General features: G+C 37.9%; 2 protein-coding genes across 2 annotated transcripts in view; one reads left to right on the plus strand and one right to left on the minus strand.

Moving 5' to 3' along the window:
• CCDC73 (coiled-coil domain containing 73) overlaps positions 1-587 on the plus strand; it is a 106,272-nt gene extending 105,685 nt beyond the window's left edge. Inside the window, exon 18 of the mRNA XM_065943844.1 lies at positions 372-587. Within this exon, the coding sequence (XP_065799916.1) occupies positions 372-587 (216 nt within the window). The remainder of the gene's footprint in view (positions 1-371) is intronic.
• A 426-nt stretch (positions 588-1,013) lies between these two features.
• EIF3M (eukaryotic translation initiation factor 3 subunit M) lies at positions 1,014-18,175 on the minus strand. Its single transcript, XM_065943845.1, has 11 exons — positions 18,020-18,175; positions 15,642-15,774; positions 14,418-14,556; positions 14,018-14,141; positions 13,804-13,898; positions 8,424-8,507; positions 7,354-7,453; positions 6,693-6,774; positions 3,122-3,265; positions 1,862-1,922; positions 1,014-1,198 (listed from the first exon to the last, which is right to left on the minus strand). Exons 1-11 carry the CDS (start codon positions 18,059-18,061, stop codon positions 1,078-1,080), a joined length of 1,125 nt encoding a protein of 374 aa, XP_065799917.1. The 5' UTR covers positions 18,062-18,175; the 3' UTR covers positions 1,014-1,077.
• Positions 18,176-19,722: the final 1,547 nt, after the last annotated feature.

The following is a 19,722-nucleotide window of genomic DNA, read 5'->3' on the forward strand; positions in this document are numbered from 1 at the left end:
ACAAAACATAGACTTGTTTGGGAAGGGAAAGGGAGTAGCAGACAAAACAGATTTTTTTTTTAAACAGATTTTTATCTGCATTGTTTTAAATATATTTTCTTTCAAAGAAAGCTTAAGACCTTTAAGAAAACATTTGTGGTATCCCTGGAGTATATCTTGAAGAGCTACTACATAAGCCTACAAACTGACATTTTATATTTTGGGGGGCCAAAATTACTAAGGTGGTAGCTGGAAAATAGCCAAGACAACAGTGGGTTTTTATCACATACCCCTAATTGCAGAGGCTGAAGGATTTTCTTTAAATGCTTATTGATGACTGGTTAGAAAATGAGTAATAATTTTAGTGGTAAAACAAGTTTGGTATTTCCTAGGTGAAAACAAAGCCTCTGAAATCAACTCTGCTACAAAGCCATTTTCAGGCAATCAAGATTAAAAATACTGATTTAGATGTGTTGTCTTCTGGTGAAGATGACTGGCAGCACTTGGTAACAAATCAAATAAATGAAATCGAAAAGTTTCTAAGCTTAGAAAATGACAACCAACCTAAAAAAAGAAAAGCAGAAGAGATGGCAGAAAAAACAGATTAAAATAATGTTGATAAATGCTTTCAGAGTGAATTATTTCATTGAAATATAGATGTGGTTTCAATTGGAATACAACTGTTATATTTAAAGCTTTATAGTTGTACCCACTTTACTAATTTTTTTCTTTGATGAAATTATACTACTGTTGTTGTGTTTTCACTCAAAAATGCTTCATTTAAGACAGCTAAGATTGCAAGGTTTTATGTTAGCACTGAATGAATTTTAGCATTTAATTCCCTTTCGTTAAATCTGTCTTTTCTCCATATACTCTTTCATCAAAGCTCTTGGTTGTATCTCAAAACCCTTCCTTACAGAACACAACATATGTATTATACAAAACAGACAGTGACCCTTTGTAATTTATTACTTTCTATGCTTTGAAGATGGTGATTTCTTTTAAATATGAGACAATAAATGTCCAGACTATAGTCCGATTTTAGCCTATGTTTTACTATGATTTTCCAAAAAGAACAAAATTATACAGCGTAAAAATTCAGGTGTCAGAAAGACTCAAAAGGCTGTTTTTCACTTTGTTCAAGTTTTGTTTCCAGGCATTAAGCGTGTCATAGAGTTGTTGCCATTGCTGTTTTCCAAATGTCCGATGTGTGCTATGACTAGAAAAATTAAAAAACAAAGTTATTAGTCGACCTTTTGTCCTTTGGTATTCTTTTATAATATAATACACTCGTATCTAGTTAACATAGCAAGGTTAAATATATATAGAAGACAATGTAGAGTTGTAAAAATGACTGAAGCTTTTTTTTTTTTTGACTGAAGCTTTTTAAAAACAAAACAAAACAAAAAAACCTTTATTTGCCATACTATTCCTAAACTGGGCTTCCGTTGTGGCTCAGCTGGTAAAGAATCTGCCTGCAATGTCAGAGACCTGGGTTTGATCCCTGGGCTGGGAAGATCCCTTGGAGAAGGGAAAGGCTACCTACTCCAGTATTCGGGGTCGCAAAGAGTTGGACACGACTGAGTGACTTTCACTATTCACACTAATCCTAAACCATCTATTTTCCTGAACTACATAAACCAGACACAGAAGTCATTAGTATTCTAGCCAGTGCTGAGCCATTAAATGAAATGTGCTGGAAAATAGGACTCTTTCATTAAATAAGCTAATCACATTCAGTCTGAACTTTAATAAAATTATGATAAATAGGAACTATTTAACTACAGTCAACTGATAAGAACACCACCTTGGTTCTCTATAAACATTTAAGTGAAACAGAATAAATTGTTCTACAAAATGCTGCAAAGTATTAGTGTCTTACCTGACAACAACTTTTCTCTGGGTTTGATCAATTTTGCAGTAGACCATTTTAGTTCTTACAGCTGGAAAAAAGATGTTTTACATGACTTATTATATGGAAAAAATTCCCAAGGAAAACAGCCTAAAACACGAAACTGTGACCAAGTAACCCATAACAAAACTTTACAGTTTCCCAACACTATTTTACAGACTGGCTCTCTGAAGCACAGCAGTATGATTCAACCAAAAGGAAGGCCACGTATTTGTCGTCTGGTTGCTGCACCTATCTGTATTAAATATCACATACGATTTTCAGTGAGAATTCTAGTGTTCCTCCTGAAATCACAGAACAGAGGCAGCGGGAAATAGTTTCTTAATAAGGTATTATAGGACTGTTTCAGACTTAAGAGCATTCCAATGAAACAATGTCTATAGTTCTGTGCATTTTATTAATCTTAAAAAGCCCAGAAAAAAAATTCTAATTACATTGCACTTTATAAGGCAATTATTAAGGCTTCCCAGACAACACAGGAGATGCAAGAGACATGGGTATGATCCCTGGGTTGGGAAAATCCCCTGGAGAAGGAAATGGCAACCTAATCCAGTTTCTTGCGTGGAAAACTTCATGGATAGAGGAGCCTGGGCTACAGTCCACGGGGTTGCAAAGAATCGGATGTGACTGAGCACAGTACACAGTCCAATTACTGGAGAAGGTGGGCCTATTCCTAGGCCAGTCATAAGAAAGTGACAGTGGGTAGCATTTTCAGATCATTTACAATGTGCCAGGCACTGAGCTGGCACATGCATTAATTACATGCATTAATTTATTTAATCCTCACAACCACAAATTAACTCCTACATTCACATTTCACAGCTGAAGACCTAGTCTCAAACACAGGTTTACTATTAAAATCTAGGCTATAACCACTACAATATACTGCCCTAACGGCCTTCTGTTCTACATGATTTTAAGGAATAGATACACAACCAAAAACCACATGTGCTCAGTCGTTCAGTCGTGTCCAACCCTTTGTGACCCTATGGATTGTAGCCTGACAGGTTCCTCTGTCCACGGAATTCTCCAGGCAAGAATACTAGAGTGGGTTGCCATTTCCTTCTCCAAAAAAACCACACAGTAACTTACTGAATATATTCCCACTGAATTTTTACAGTATTACAAATATAATCTGCTCAACTACTAAACTCAGTTTCAAGATTAAAAATCTTATGTTTCAGAGGGTAGAAAGAAATTCTAGAAAAGAAAACGTTCCAACTGCCTTACCATCAATAACAAATGCTTCAACATCATCAGCTCCAATTTGAAGTTCTTGTTGCATTGTGTCAAAAGAAATTTCTTTATTTTCCACTGCCATTCCCATAAAAGTAAGCAGTCTCATTTTTGCCATATTCTGTTCATGTAGTAGGCCTGGGAAACACAGTAGTGAAGCCAGATAAGCATCCATGCTAATTACAGCCCTGCATGACAACAACCCTCATGTAAAACTGTGTCACAATGTTAATTTTCACAGAGCTTTTTGCATTTGCAAACCATAAACTGACCCCATAATCATATTATGGAGCACTTAAAATTATTTTTCTATGTTTCTTTTTTGCTTCAGTGCCACAGGTGACACATTCAATGTTAAGATCAGGCTATAAAATATTTTTAGGCCGTAAACATTTTGTACATTTTCTATTTTTAATATTTGTTTTATATATTTTAAGAGATAAAGTACACAAAATACATTTCATAAGAACATTCTAATTTAACTAAATTACTTACAACTTATTTTTACTAATAAGCTCTCCATTTAAACACAGAATTCTGTATCTATTGATACTTATGGTTTTCTGTGTTACTGGTAAGCATGGAGTTTTAAAATATTTTAACATACATTCAGTTATGAAAACATTAAATTTCCCTTTAGGCCACTCTGGATTTAATACTTAAAAATCAAACTGCAAAAGTGTATTTAACATTTACAGGTTTAAAATGATTAGTACTGGATGAATTAATAGTGATACCTGTTCTTTTTAAGGTAAAAGTAGAAAACTACAAATAGTTCAAATTTTGCCTTATAATTTCTAATGAAATATTATTACAGTTATTTGGATCACAAACAATTGTCAGATCTAAAAGCAAACTACCTAGTCCCCATCCTCTCTCTCAAAAAATTAAAATTGAGGAGTTAAAGAGATTAAGTGACTTATTAGTTATGAAGTGGCAGTACTAGGCCTAAGAAATAAGTTCATTTACAAAATAACTAGAAATACAAATATATACAAATCCTGAATACCCAAATTATCTATTCCTAAACAGAAGCTGAATTATAACACACAGATTACTCTATTTCATGTTAATTTCTTAAAACATTTCTAAAGTTAATTTAGAAATACTTACACCTTCCTTTTCTCTGAACTTTCAGATTATGTAAACTCAGCGAATGACCCTCTCTAGTAATTAAGAGCCTCAAGTTTGTACTGGTAAAAAAAGTTCTAAGTACTCCATAAATAAATATGAAATTTATAACATAATATTAGCAGAAGACTAGGGAAGCCCATTAATATAGGACATAATTGTTAATTAGCTGTAATTATGATGCAGGCTTTCTATTTGGCACAGATTCAACAAAAACATGATCATCATAACTCAAATGAATGAGGTACCCAAGTAAGTACTGCTAAGCAGGTTTAATGGAAATCTACAAGCATCAAAAAATCAATTAGTGCACATTAACCCTAATTAACAAATGCAAATTAGATGCTGATTAACTTTCCGAAGCAAGAAGGTAGCAACTGGACAACACTAGATTACATGTGGACATGTTAGGGCAATTCAGTTGACACAAGATAGTGCTACTGTTGGCCCAACTTGTCAGTGTTAATAAAACGAAGTGTTTTGAGAATAACTGATGCCACCTGTGGAACCTATACATTTATAACCAGACTTTCAGCTGTAATAGCATCTTAATGCATTTAAAACCCAAAAATAAACATTTAATAAGATGTTTTTCTGCAAAACATCTTTTACAAACAAATTACTAATAAATGATTGCTAATTTGCATAGACTATGAGAAACAAAAGACCAAACAAGGAATCTGATTTGTGGAAATTCTGTTATGTTTTTCCTATCACAGAGAACAAATACAAAGTTTATTTGTATACAATATTTGTCAATACAAGAAAATTCCTTAATATTACTAGTCCTATGGACATACATATTGTTCTCTTTTACTATGATAAAATGACAGAAATTCCTAAAATTTCTAAGATGTAATTTAAAATACTCGTGAAGTTAAATTTATTTTACTGCTACTCCTTGTGCAGTTACAAGCTTACCGTAAATCAAAAAATTTATCAGAGGGAAGATTATTTCTCAAATGAATTATGTAAAACCATGGTCTGTCTAACACATGGAAATCTGCATTTAAAAACACTTCAAATTGATGTTTAACGTAAAACAAAGAACCAAATTTAAAGCCTTTAGGATTCTTGTTCTCAAAACCAAACCATCAGGCCAGTAGGGTGTGAGTTAAAGACTTGCAGGAAGCTGTGCTTTGTTTCATGAAAGTAGATTACCTTCAAAGAGGAAGTCACAGTGGTCTGTGTCATATTTCAATTTTAAAGTTATAAAAAAATCTAATTTTATGGAAACATTTATTCATTACTAATATGTCAAAACCTTAATGCAGTAATAAAAAAATGTGCATCATTGAGCAATTTCTGCATTGTCACTGACCCCTGTCTTAAAATGCTGCAATATAGAAAACGTAATTTTAATGCATGCAATAGCTTATGAACCAGTGCTCCTTTGAAACAGTCAATTACACATCAATGGGGGAGTGTCAAAGTGTTAATTACTACTCCTTTTTCTTTGGTGCGTAAATAAAGAGGTTGCTGACATTAACATTCCATCACATAGCTTCATGCCACAAAACAAATTAACTGGGACAGAATGTGGTTTTCTGGGTCTAGTGCACCTGGCCAAGCACTGAACACAAGCACACTGGCGTTTGCTTTATCTTGGCGTATTTCAGACGCCGTACTGTGTTCAGAATAATTCAAGCTTCCCTAAGTCCAATGGCTGCACAACAGTTAAGAGGTGACAGGAATTAATGATTACCAAATTGGGGGACTAATAGTATAATCAAAGGAGATTATAAATGTATTCTTTATCTATACTTCAACCAACCAGGAAGACCAAATTCAGTTTTAATATGGAAAATTACAACTGGCTTTTGTGTTCTGATCATCATCCAGTAGAAAAACTAAGCACCTTAGCTTCATTTTTCTTTACTCTCTAAAAATGGAGTTTTAGAACAATTAAACCTGTTCAACTACAGATTTTCTAAGGGTTCTCTTTTTAATTATAGCCATGTTAAAAACATGCTCCAGAAAGAAAACACTGAATATATATGCAGTCTGTGCAATGAGGATGAGTAAGATTCAATTCAGCAACATTTACTGAACTCTGTTGGTCTAGAAAGAAAACTTTAAGATAAAAATCACATATCTTAAATTTACTATGCTGTCTTCAACAAACTGTCACACAAAATCACCATAACTACATTTCTCACTTCATCTATAGCTTCACTTAGATCTGCCTTTGTTCACTGGGGGCAGTGATGGAAAACCAAGTGTAAAAGACTATATTAGAAGGAAAAAAGCTATCTGCTACAATTATGTGACTGTGGCTTTTTAAAAGAAGTACCAAAAATTTAAATCACCATGCATCTAAGGAATAAGATACACCGCTGGTTAGGTAATCTACACATAAAGCCATGATTGTATTTTCTGGATCATACATTCCTCTCTCTCCCTACCCCTCCAAAGAATAATCCCCAAAACTTACCAAGTGAATCAATGAAGTCTTTATTATTCTGATAAAACTTGACATATGATGCCAATTTAGCACTCACAAAAATGGTTAAAAGCTATACAAATAAAGACAAAAAAAAAAAAAAAAAAAGACAATATTCAATATAGAATCAAGATTTACACTAGCTTTTTAAGACACTGACTCCCAGTAAGGAGACTCTACATTTCAATCTGTTTGATCAAATTACCATGTAAATCTGCTTTCATCAAATTCACTTAAGATGAAAGAATCAGTAAATACAATGAGCTCTAAATGATTTACCCCAAAAGATGGCAGTAATTAAGTAGTACTAACAGAAAATAATCCATAATGTATTTATAACTAGAAAAGTGCATTCATGTGTTCTTAAATATCAGACTTATTTTCCTAATTGGGGGCTAGCTGACACTATATAATATGAAGAAATTTATATTCTCCAAGTTCATAATAGAGAAGATCAAAGAAATGAAGGAGTGTTCAGCAGTGGAGAAAAGCTAAATGTTAGTCCTAAATTTCAGTCTGTTCCTGATAAAAAATAAATAAATAGTTCTCTTTCTAGATTTCTCTGAGTTGTGTCTATTAATACAAAGAGTTCTGGGTTCAGTGTGTTAGATTTAGGAGAAAACACTTTTCACATTAAGGATAAACTACTTACATCATGAATAAGTTCGCCTTCCAAAAACTTGACTGGTTTTAAAGTAAGAAGATGGTCAAAAAGGAATGCATTTGGATCTTTCAATGCTCGCACAATACACCTTAATTAGAAAAGAAAATCAAAGCTCAGAGTCTTGAAATTCAGGTACATTTCACTAGCTTTGCAGACTGTAAAATATATTCAATTAAGTGAAATAGCTAAGAGTTTAATATACATGGTATAAAAAAATTTACAAAACTGGGGTTAAAACAGGCCAATAAATTGATCAGTGATGCCTGTTTTAACAAAATTATTCAGGCAAAAACATAGTTGAAGAGAAAGCACCACCAAAATAATCAAAGAATAAAACAGCAATATTTTACCATTTATGTCAGATATTAAGTGCTTTAACATGTATTATCTCATTTCATCCTCACAGCACCCTGAGACACTTAAAAGAGTATTATCATGCCCACTTTACCAAAGATGAAACAAATTCAGAGAAGAACTTGCCTGATTTTAAGGGCTAATTAAGTGGTTAAGTATTTGAATGTGGGCATTCTAACCTGAGTCAATAATGGTCTTTTCCACTAACTACCCTTTCTACCAACATCCACCATATACAGGTTCTTGGGAAGCAATAATCCTATGAAGAAATTACAATTTCCATTCCACAGAGTTAAAAAACTGATTCTACTCTTATGGATATTAATAGACCTAAAACTGCAGTTTTCGTTAGCAATGTTAATTTTTATACAAATCCAACCTTTCCGCATCAACATGCCTTAATATTAAGGTAAATTCAAACCAAGATCAAGTCCTACTACTCAGGTTGGGAACCCCAACTGCAGGAATACCCCAAATAGCAAACACTATATGGCTATTTCACATGCATTCTATGGTTCTTTCAATACCAAACCTTGAATTTTGGTAGCTACATTAGAATCATCATGGATGATGCCATCACATGCTATCAAATGGCTCTGGATCACTGGTGGACGCAAGCATGACCTCCATTATACGACTGATACCGTAGCTTGCCTCTGCCCCGACGACAACAGCCATCACTGGAACACCACGCTAAACATTACCTGTGGGCATCAACTCGAGCCTGGGAAGCATTGTCCTCCGTGTAACTGCCTAACAACTCCACCATAACTTTTGATGCAGCGTCACTAAAAAGAAATACAACTTCAGGAACTTCAGAGTATCATTATTGCCATTCATTCATTCATTAAAAAATATTTACTAAGTGTCAATACTGTGTTGATGATACACATGCATTGGTGACCCAGAGACACAGTTCTTCTCTATGGAAAGTATGGAGCTTTCCTTCTAGTAGGAAAGAGAAACAACTAAGGAAAAATACCAACTTACAAGTATGTGCCATAAAGGAAAATGGTGAAGTTATACAGTAATGAGAGTCGAGAGAGGAAAGAGGAGGCTATTTCATACAGAATGAGCAGAGAAAGTCTCTCTCTGAGGAAATGACACGTAAGCCGAGATCTGAAGGATGTAAAATAATTGGCTATGAAGAGTATTGGAGGTGGAAGGCTGGGGCTGGATGACTTTCCAGGCAGAGAAGACAAGCTATAAAAGCCCTAGAGGAGAAAAAAGCTTTTTTTGTCTGAGAAACGTAGCATAGTACAGATGAACCTGAGCCAACACCAGACGTTTAAATAACTCCATCCTTCCAATTAATCACCCCCAGAATTATATGATCAATTTTGACTGCAGTGAAAAAGTACAAAATAATTAAATGCATCACTCAGTCTGAACTTAGAAAATGTTTATCTTCACCCTTTATTTCTTCTTTTAAACTGATGAAATCTTCAGCCAGTTACAGAAAGCTTCAGTTTGCTAAGTAGGAGAAACACCCTTTTCATTTTCTAAAAACCCGTTTTTTCTCCCCACATCTGGATTCAACCTGGATAAAATCAGTAGGAGCTATAACATTTATTTTTAAAAAGTTAAATGAAATTCTAAAACTTCCCACAAAACTAAGGTTAAAATGTACTACCTTGTGGGTGGAGTGGGAGGAAGGCTCACAGGGAGAGGATATACATACACTTATGGCTGAATTCGTGTTGTAAGGCAGACCAGACAACACTGTAAACAATATCCTCCAATTTAAAAAACAAATGACTAGCTTGTGATACACTGCAAGCATGGGCACACTTTCCAGTTTTAACAGCCACAGTATACTTCAGTCGAATACATCTTATCAGTTAAAGAAAATCTGAATTCACAAAGATCGGACAGTCCATTTAAAGAGCACAGTATCTGACATATAATAAGGCCTCAAAAGGTGTCACACAATTTACACTCATCAACCACCAATATAAATAAAATCATGAAGGAGGCACCAATAAGTATAAGCATTTCTTACTAAGCGGGCAAGGTAACGCCCAGAATTCTACTTAGAGGCAGAAACAACAACAAAAAGACCATTTTCTGTGTACCAGGCAAAAACCAAATCTTAAAACTTAAAGCAGCAGCATGACAGAAATTTAGAGTTTAAACAACTATCCTCTCCTAGTTCCCTATGTGTGGGGAGCATTCACCGACTCAGGGCCTGTCACTGCCCAACACCTTGGGAACACAATGGTGGACAGACAAGGTCCCTAACCTTCACTGAGTCTTTACTGCTTTGAGGTTGTTTAGTCACTAAGGCGTGTCCAACTCTTGCTATCCCACAGACTGTAGCCCGCCAGGCTCGTCCGCCCACGGGATTTCCCAGGCAGACACTGGAGTGGGTTGCCATTTCCTTCTGAGGGATCTTCCCGACCAGGGATCAAACCCACGCCTCTCGTGTCTCCCGCACTGGCAGGTGGGCTCTTTGCCACCGCCCCACCTGGGAAGCCCTCACTGAGCCTCATAAACCTCCTGACTGAGGGCATGAGGTGCCGCGATAGCCGGAGGGCACTGGAAATGCAGGAGGAGCATTTCCGCAGAGTAAAGGCGCTGCGTGTGGGTCTAGACCAAATATAGGCCAGCTTTCCACGAAGCACCGGGCAATAAATATTGTAGGCTTTAGAGGTCACAGTCTCTACCTCAACTATTCAAATCCTGGTGAGAGGAGACATAGATAATACATAAAAACGTAAATATGGGTGTGTTCCAATAAACTTTTATGGATACTGAAATTTGCATTTCATATAATGGCCACATTTCAAGAAATAGCCTTTTTTTTGACCCCCCACCCCCCACCATTAATCAGTTAAAAATGTAAAAACCATTCTTAGCTTATAGATCATAGAAGAACAAGTACCAGCCTCTCTGGTCCAGACTGGGAAAGAGCATAGTGCTTTTGTATCTGACACAGTTCACTATGTCTGGAGTATGATAACCAAGAGGAAGAGCAGTTGGGTGTGGGTGTGCGTAAAATAAGGCAGGAGAGAAATGGAGGGAGGGAGTATCTACACAGAGAAAGCAAAGCTTTTGGAGTTTGTCACTGCACCATACAAAAATGGCAAGATTATTATTATCACATTCGCCAAGTCCACACTACAACAGTAAATGGAAGCCCATGTCTGTATCACACTAAGAATTTTGTACTGTATGCTAAAGAAAATGTAAACCTAAAGAATGATATGCTGAAATTTTTGTTTCACAAAATCACCGTAAATAGAATAAACAGAAGATGAATTCAAGATGTCTAGCTAGGAAAGCAGACTAATTCAGAGGGAGAAAATGGTAGTTCATTTTGGTCATACTGAGTGTGAGGCAACTATGTGTGCTTGGTCGCTCAGTCAGGTCTGACTGTTTGTGACCCTGTGGACTGTAGCCCCCCAGGCTCCTCTGTCCATGGGATTCTCCAAGCAGGAAAACTGGAGTGGGTTTCCATGCCCTCCTCCAGGGGATCTTCCCAATCCAGGGATCGAACCCAGGTCTCCTGCACTATAGGCAGATTCTTCACTGTCTGATTCACCAGGGCAAGGCCACAACTAAATAGAAAGAGGTGGAAAGCAGCTGAACATAAAGACCTAATCAGAAGAGAAGCTGGGCTGAATGCCTCTGGGAAGGGTATACACACTATAGTTCCATAAACTACCACTTCATATTGCCTTACGTCACTGCTTCTTACATCTACTGCTTTTTCGACATGTTCGTTTTTCAGAAATAGTCATCATTCACCTAGCACATATTGACTGAGTGCCTAGTCTTGTCACACACTGTCCTAGCAATGAACAAAAAGTTACAGCCCTTGTCAAACTTACATTCTGGTGGGGACTGACAGATAATAAACATTAAAACATAGCAGTTGGTAATAAGTGCAATGGGAGCAATAATAAAAGAGGGAAGGTGGGGGGAAGCAATGCAAGGGTAGAGGAATGCTGTTATTTTCACAGACAGCCAAAGAAGGCCTTTCCAATGAGGTAACAACTGAGCAGATGTGAAGAAGGGAGTTGTGAATGAAGCACAGACTCTAGAAAGGAGCCCCGAAGTCAACTGAGACAGCGTTTCACCAAGGAAAGAATGCTCACCTGTGACAAATGCTGCAGGTATCTCTTAATATGTTAACATTAGGGTGTGTCTAGGAGGACAGATGGGAACTGATGTCCTATCTCAACTTCTCTGAGAATTAGCTTTGGGATTCTTTAGAAGGTGACCTTACTTTTTACTTCCTTTTTACGCATAGAACACCAAGGATCTACTAAATAGCAAATAGAGACACTAACCAATGAGTAGTCATCAATGACACACATCATTTTAAATGACTGTACCAGAAAAAAAGACTTAATTTTTTAAAGATGAGCTTGAAAAAAGTGAAAAGGATAATGATAGGAATAAAATATCTAATATTCACTGAGTGCTTTCTTAATAATAAAACCACTGTTTTAAGAACTTCGTGTATATATTATCTTACTTAATCTTTCCAATAATGCTATTAGGTACATACTACTATTATTTCCACCCTGAAGTTGGAAACTGAGGTACAGAGATTTATTTAAGGTCATATAGCTAGGCTGGAGGTTCAGATGGTAAAGAATCTGCCTATAATACAGGAGACCCGGCTTTGATCCCTAGGTTGGGAAGATCCCCTGGAGAAGGGAATGGCAACTTACTCTAGTATTCTTGCCTAGAGAATTCCATGGACAGAGGATCCTGGCAGGCTACAGTCTATGGGATTGCAGAGTTGGACATGACTGAGCAACTAACACATAGCTAGTAGGAATGCCAAGGTTTGAATCCCAGTAGTTTTATTCCACTGCTTGCACATTTATAGTGTATACTAAAATACGGATTCCTTCTCCAGTAGCTTTCATGCCCTCCCTATTTGAAATTGTCTAATATAAAACTATTTAACACTTTCTGACAACTGGCTGGAATGTTGCCACAAGTATGCAAGCACGTAACAGACAGTAGCCACTGATACAAGATGAAATCGGCTATTAATGCAAAATCCCCCTGCTTGCTTCTTTTATAATAAAACACTTCAACTTTCACAACAAAAATAGAATTTTCTCTTGTATTGTTATATGTAAATGGTATGCAAAAACTTACATTAACATAACAGAAACACTATTACTGATCTTTTCTAATATATGAAACACCCTAGCACTGAAAGCCACTAAAAATTGTGCAATAAAACTAAACTGAAGACTGATTACTTGTTCTAAAAGTTTTTAATCACTATGTGAAAACAGAAATTGAAGTTAGGTCAAAATGGCAGGATTATCCTTCAATACTGATTCTAAAAACTGGGTCAAATCTATCATTTGGTTGCATCTATAACTGGAGGAGGAATAAATCTTTTGGGCATGCAGTTTGCTGGGCTAAATACAAGCGTTAGGAACTCAAGACCTTGCAAAAGCACAATAAGATTTTGTACAGTCTATTGCAAAGTTGGGCTTCCTTGGGAGCTCAGATGGTAAAGCGTCTGCCTGCAATGTGGGAGACCTGGGTTCAAACCCTGGGTCGGGAAGACCCTCTGGAGAAGGAACTGGCAACCCACTCCAATATTCTTGGCTGGAAAATCCCACAGACGGAGGAGCCTGGTGGGCTACAGTCAATGGAGGCGCCAAGAGTCGGACACGACTGAATGACTAACACTTTTCTTTCACTTTCATTGCAAAGCTCTACTGTTTATGTAAGAGACACTGACTAAGGGGAACCGACTGATAGACCCTCACCACCATTAAACAAAAGTGATAGCACTACGCTGAACTAAGACAGCAAAGCTCAGTCTAATTAAATAACTTAGTCTAATGTTACACACAGCTTTGGGATTAACAGTTGTACCAGTTTTAGGAAAGCAAGTTTTGCTTTTTAGAAAGATTAAAGATGGGAAAAACTGTTCCAACCTTTGCAGTTATCTTTAATTTAGTAGGTGAAATTTACAGAAAGAGATTTATAGCAACTCCTTAGAGAACAAAGTAAGAGCAAAAGCACTTATCCTACCTGTCTTTAAAAAACAGTCCCAACTACTTATATTGCCTGTTAAGTCAGTATATTAATTCTCAATACCTTTTCTTACAATCCACAAGTGCCTCATAAAGTAGTCTTAAAAGGGTGTGTTTTTTTTCAGTGGTGAGGTTCCAGTCAGAAATCCATTTTCTAACCTACAACGAGATTGATAAAAGGAGAAAATTTAGTGACGTGCTGAATATATTTGCTTCTTATTTCATTTTTTGCTTCTTATTTCTTATAAGCAGAACAAGTATTCCACATCATAACTCACTTGATCCAGCTCAGTTGGAATATACTGGATGGCCCCACAAGACGCTGCCACTTTAATGAGGCTGCAATACACTGTGTATCTTACAGGCGTATTCTTGTCCATCCCATGGAAAAGGTTGCTTAGCCTGGTAAACAAACAAGTAATAACGCAGTGCTTGCGATCAGTGACTGTGGTGAGTACACTGAGGCCATCTGCTCTGACAACAAACTTCAGAGATGCTGTTACGAACATCACATTGCAAGGAGGGAAATGGGGCCCAAAGACACACCACCAATAAGTCATAGCTGAGAGTCAAGTTCTAGAATTCTTTTTACAAATAAATGACAGTAACACGAAGAACCCCTCGCTTTTCTAGGAAAAGCCCATAGAAAAACTGAGCCTCTTTCAGTTCTTAACTTACAACTGCAGTCTCAGAGATGGACGTTCACCTTCCCGGAATTTGACCAGTTTCTCACACAGGCTTTCAATCAGAGCTTCTTGCTTATCTGGTTCCAGGATCAACAGGAGGGATACCACGCTGTTCATCACACTTTCAACATCTACACATGTATGGATGACACAACAGTGATACTGTAATATTTAATGTATCGAGTTAAATATGTATTTCCAGAATTTTAGTATACCAAAGACCACTGAACATAAAACTTAAAAAAACTAAAAAATAGAGAACACATGAATTTAAAATAACCAGCTCTGTTGTACCATTATCATTCGGAAAGCAACTTACATTTTATTAAATGAGGAAGAATTTACTACCCAAGATTTGATTTTCAACCAGTAAAACACAAGACTGATTTACACGTCCATATAGTATACAGTTTCAGTTTTTACTGGCAAGATACTAACTATATGCGAAGTTTAATCTCAGAACTTAATCAGAGATTTTAGGACTCCTAATTTTCAAAATTTCCCATTTTATCTCAATAAATATAAAGAATTAGTCAAATAATCAGCTTTTCAATTACCTGAAATTACATCCCATTTGATAAAGTAAAACCTTATGAAGAGATTACTTCAGTTCATTCTGAAATTACCACTATTTACTGTGTGCAATAACACTCAAAAAAAGAAGGAAAGTTATGGCCAACCTAGATAGCATATTAAAAAGCAGAGACATTATTTTGCCAACAAAGGTCTGTCTAGTCAAAGCTATGGTTTTTCCAGTGGTCATGTATGGATGTGAGAGTTGGACTGTGAAGAAAGCTGAGTGCTGAAAAATCGATCCTTTTGAACTGTGGTGTTGGAGAAGACTCTTGAGAGTCCCTTGGACTGCAAGGAGATCCAACCAGTCCATCCTAAAGGAGATCAGTCCTGGGTGTTCACTGGAAGGACTGATGCTGAAGCTGAAACTCCAGTACTTTGGCCACCTCATGTGAAGAGGTGACTCATTGGAAAAGACCCTGATGCTGGGAGGGATTGGGGGCAAGAGGAGAAGGGGACGACAGAGGATGAGATGGCTGGATGGCATCACTGACTCAATGGACATGAGTTTGAGTAAACTCCGGGAGTTGGTGATGGACAGGGAATGCCTGGTGTGCTGCGATTCATGGGGTCGCAAAAAGTTGGACACGACTGAGCGACTGAACTGATGATTAGAGGTAATACAAAAAAATTAAAAACAAACCTTTATCATCTTCCTTCAAACATACATCACAGGCTTCAATAATCTGAGCTAAATCTACATGCAGTCCACCTTCTGAGTTCTCTTCTGAAATTTCAGCTCCTTTAGATTTCAAGTAAGCACGAAGCTCAGCAGCCTGTTGAATCAAATAAGATTGCTCTATATCTATTAGATGAACTATGAATTACAAAAGGCAAGATCTAAAAGCATTCTGTCCTATTTCTTAAAAAATAAAATGTGAATACCACATTTAATGATGACTTTAAATTATGTTAAAGTTTCTCTCCCCTAGCTTATCCACCATCAGTCTCAAAGGTTTTCCCAAACAAGTAGCTACACAGACCCATTATGACCCCCACACTGATCACCTTCAGAATTTCTCTCTCATCACCTATATATCCTGCTGGACTTTCAGTATACCGCAAAACCCTTTCTAACATAACCCAAGCTTTTTGGGGGGGGCAAGTGGGGAAAGGGAATAATTGATCTGTTTTAAAGAAATGAAATTTTATTGCTCTCAGGTCTATGTAACACAGATAATTTAAAAACTTACAGACATTACCCTGGTAAGGGAGTAATCATTTGCTAAGTAAATGTTTGAGGACCTATCTGCGATAAGCACTGAGAGAGACACAAAAATAAATAGATGCCTTTGAGGGTCGCCCTTAATATAATGTTTCTATCGAATTGCATCTATGATGTGATTGCTCTCTTAAAATGCACACCTGGATCAGAAAGCACTGTTGGACCCATAAAAACATATCACATCCAGGTATTTAGGAATTTTCTACTCTAACGCACACATAATATTTAATAACTTATTCTTTTGAGGACTTGGATTTATGGCAGTCACACCTGAATGTAAACAGTGTTTAAGATAATAAAGAACTGAAATGGAGATGTAGGGACACCATTAGCACATGTACAGGCATCACATTTCTAATTCCACAGCTATGTCTGGCTACTTAAGTATATGAAACCTGTAGATCTGATGGTGCAATCTTTTCAGATAACACAGAAACTTCACAAGTTGGCATTATAAACAAGATTTCATAAAACAAATCTCACCATTTCAGAGAGCACTAAAATATCACTGTATATTTCTCTATGAAGGAGACATAGTACGCCACGCCCCCCTCCCCCAAAGGCATTTATTTAAGCAAACTATTCAATCAACACTAGGCTGTTTTCATCTGGTATTCCTACTGGCCACGGGTGGTTACTCTAATCGGAGAACTTGACGGAAGTTAAATTCCTAAAGCAACCATCTATTTACCCAAAAGGAATGGCCAGGGTGAAACAAGAACAGTAGCATAACCTAACTAGAAAAAACACTTTAATATAATCAATGGCAAAATCCTCCTGCATCAACAACCCTTTTCCATTAGGGAAAAAAAAATAAAAAACAAGTAACTTCATTTTCCCAGTAACCTAATAGCCTACTGTTGATAACATGATTCCATTCCTCATCAGATAGGCTTTTTTCCCTTCCACATCTTTTCTAATAATGCTCAACTCCTTCCCTAGCTTCCCCCCCCCCCCATCTTTCTTTCCCTTACTCTGTTCTTCAGGACTGAAAGTTATCTTAGACTAGTAATGTTTTCTCTTCTATCGAAACCAAAATTTCCATCTTAGTAGAGTAGCAGAAAACTACAGAATGACAACACTTAGAATAGTTTTCAGTTCTGCAAAATTAAGAGAAACTCACTTCAAGTTTAATTCAACTTGAACTTTAAACTTCTCAGTTTAAAATGAGAAGCATTACCCACGCATTCATACAAAAGAGCAAACAGAAACAAAAATATTAAGACCGTTCACCAGGTGTATGTCTCAAAATTCTGGGGGTGGAACTGACGGTATGCTTTCAGAACTCTCACTCTTGCTCAAGCAAGAGAATAAAATACAGTCTACATACGTTCACGTAGTAGTAAAGCCATCTTGATCTTTAGTACCAAATTATTTTTCCCTGAACTGCTTACGCCGTCTGAGGAGTCGCCACCTCCCACTCCGGATGTGGCTGCATTTCGGGCACGGAAGCAGATACCCTTCTCAGTGAGTCAAAAGTAGTGTCGACAGACAGAAGTGACCCAAGCTGGAAGAGTCCTGACGCCGACCAGGAAGTAGGCCGTCGGGCCTGGGACCAGCGCTGGGAGCGCCGGCGGGAGGGCTGATGCAACTCCAGACCCGGAACGTGCGCCCCTGCCTCTCGGCCTGCCCACTCCCGGATGCGGAGGACACCACCGCGGCTCTCGACTCCGGGGCTGGCTCCGCGGGGCAGCGCTCCGCGCGCCTGGCCCGGGCTCAAACCCGACGCGGCCCCTCACATCCCTGAGTCTCCCCCCACCTCCCACCCTGGCGGCATCCGCGGCCCGGGGGCGCACCTGATCTTCCTCGCTGATGTCGATGAACGCCGGGACACTCATGGTGAAGGCCCTGGCGCCGTGGACGTTGCGCTCGCAAACCACGCCGACCGGAAAAGGGAGCTGGGCCGCGCGGCGGCGCCTCACAAACGCTTCCGGGTCACCCACCGCGGGTCTTGTGGGGCGGGGTCATCGTCAGGGGCGGAACCACGGAGACCAATCCCAGCACGCATTCTGGCTGGGGGCGGGGCAGGGAGGAGCCGGGGCACGCCCAAAGGGCCACCTTCCCGGACCGCCTCCTGCCGCCTCTAACTTCGGTAGCTGGGTAACCCGGCTGGGTAGCAGGCTGTCTTTCCAGTTACTGCTGCGTTTGTGGCTCGCGGAGCCTACCTAGCATTTTGAAGTTTTAAGCCAATTTTTTTTTTTCCGACTTCTAATTTAACCCATTTTTAAACTTTTATTGAGGGACTATCTAGCAGGCAGCGCTCTCTGCCTTGGGGATAGCAATAGTTTTCAAGGTAAACTCCCGCCCCGGCAACTTACATTGAGTGAGGCGCACAGAACACAACAATACGAAGTAATTAGAAAGACTTTCCTGGATGGCATCTTGTTTTACAGCACAGGCTGCCGAATCGAGTTTTCTGGGGTGGAATCCCTGCTGCAGCGTTTGATGGATTTGTGATTTGGGGTAATTGCTTAACCGCAGCGTTTCATCTTCCTGTTGGAAAAATAAAATCAAGTACTTACCTCCTGGTGGTGTTGTGAGGACTAAGTAAATTAGTAAATAAAGCAATTAAAACACGGTGAACTCTATGTCTTAGCTGTTATTCAATAGTCACGTAACTGGTAGTATTATGAGAAGAATAGAGAAAGGAGTGGTGTGTGTATGATTGTGTGTGCATGCCTTTTAAGACTGAGCAAAGAAAATGGATCAAATATTAAGGAGAACTGAAGGAAATGAGGAAAGGACCAATAAACAAATCTGCAGGAAACCTGTTTATGCAGAAGACAGCCAGGAAAGGACTTGAAGCAGGTGCAAGGAGTGTGTCTATTTTGGACATTCCGTGTAAATGGAAACATAACAATATATGACCTATGTCTGGCTTTTTTCATTTAGCATGTTTTTGAGCTAGTAGCATGTGTTAATCCCTCATTCCTTTTTATTGCTGAATAATATTCCATTGTTATGCACATACCACATTTTGTTTATCCATTCATCAGTGGGTGCATATTTAGGTTGTTTGCATTTTTTGCCTACTATGAATAATGCTTCAAGCAACATTCATACACAAGATTTTGCATGAACATGTGTTTATATTTCTTTTTCCTGGGAGTAGAATTGCTAGCTTATATGTTAACTTTATGTTTAGCTTTTTGAGGAGCTATTTTACAAAAAGGCAACATCTTTATTTTTAATAGTCCCAAATAAGAAACAACAAATGTTCATCAGCGTGTCAATGGATGGAGTTTCCTGGTGGTCCAATGGTTAGGATTCAGCACTTGCACCACCATGGCTTGAGTTCAACCCCTGATCGGGGAACCGAAATCCCACAAGTAGCATAGCATGGTCAAAAACCCCCCCCAAAACACAGGTGAATGGATAAACAAGTTGTTATATATTCATGTAATGGAATACTGCTTTGCAATAAAAATGATGAAATATCAATACATGCAACAATATGGATGAATCAAAATAATTTGTTGTGTGAAAGTAGCCAGACATA

The sequence above is a fragment of the Muntiacus reevesi genome, chromosome 9 (genome assembly GCF_963930625.1).
Source record: "Muntiacus reevesi chromosome 9, mMunRee1.1, whole genome shotgun sequence".
NCBI classification, from domain to species: domain Eukaryota; kingdom Metazoa; phylum Chordata; class Mammalia; order Artiodactyla; family Cervidae; genus Muntiacus; species Muntiacus reevesi.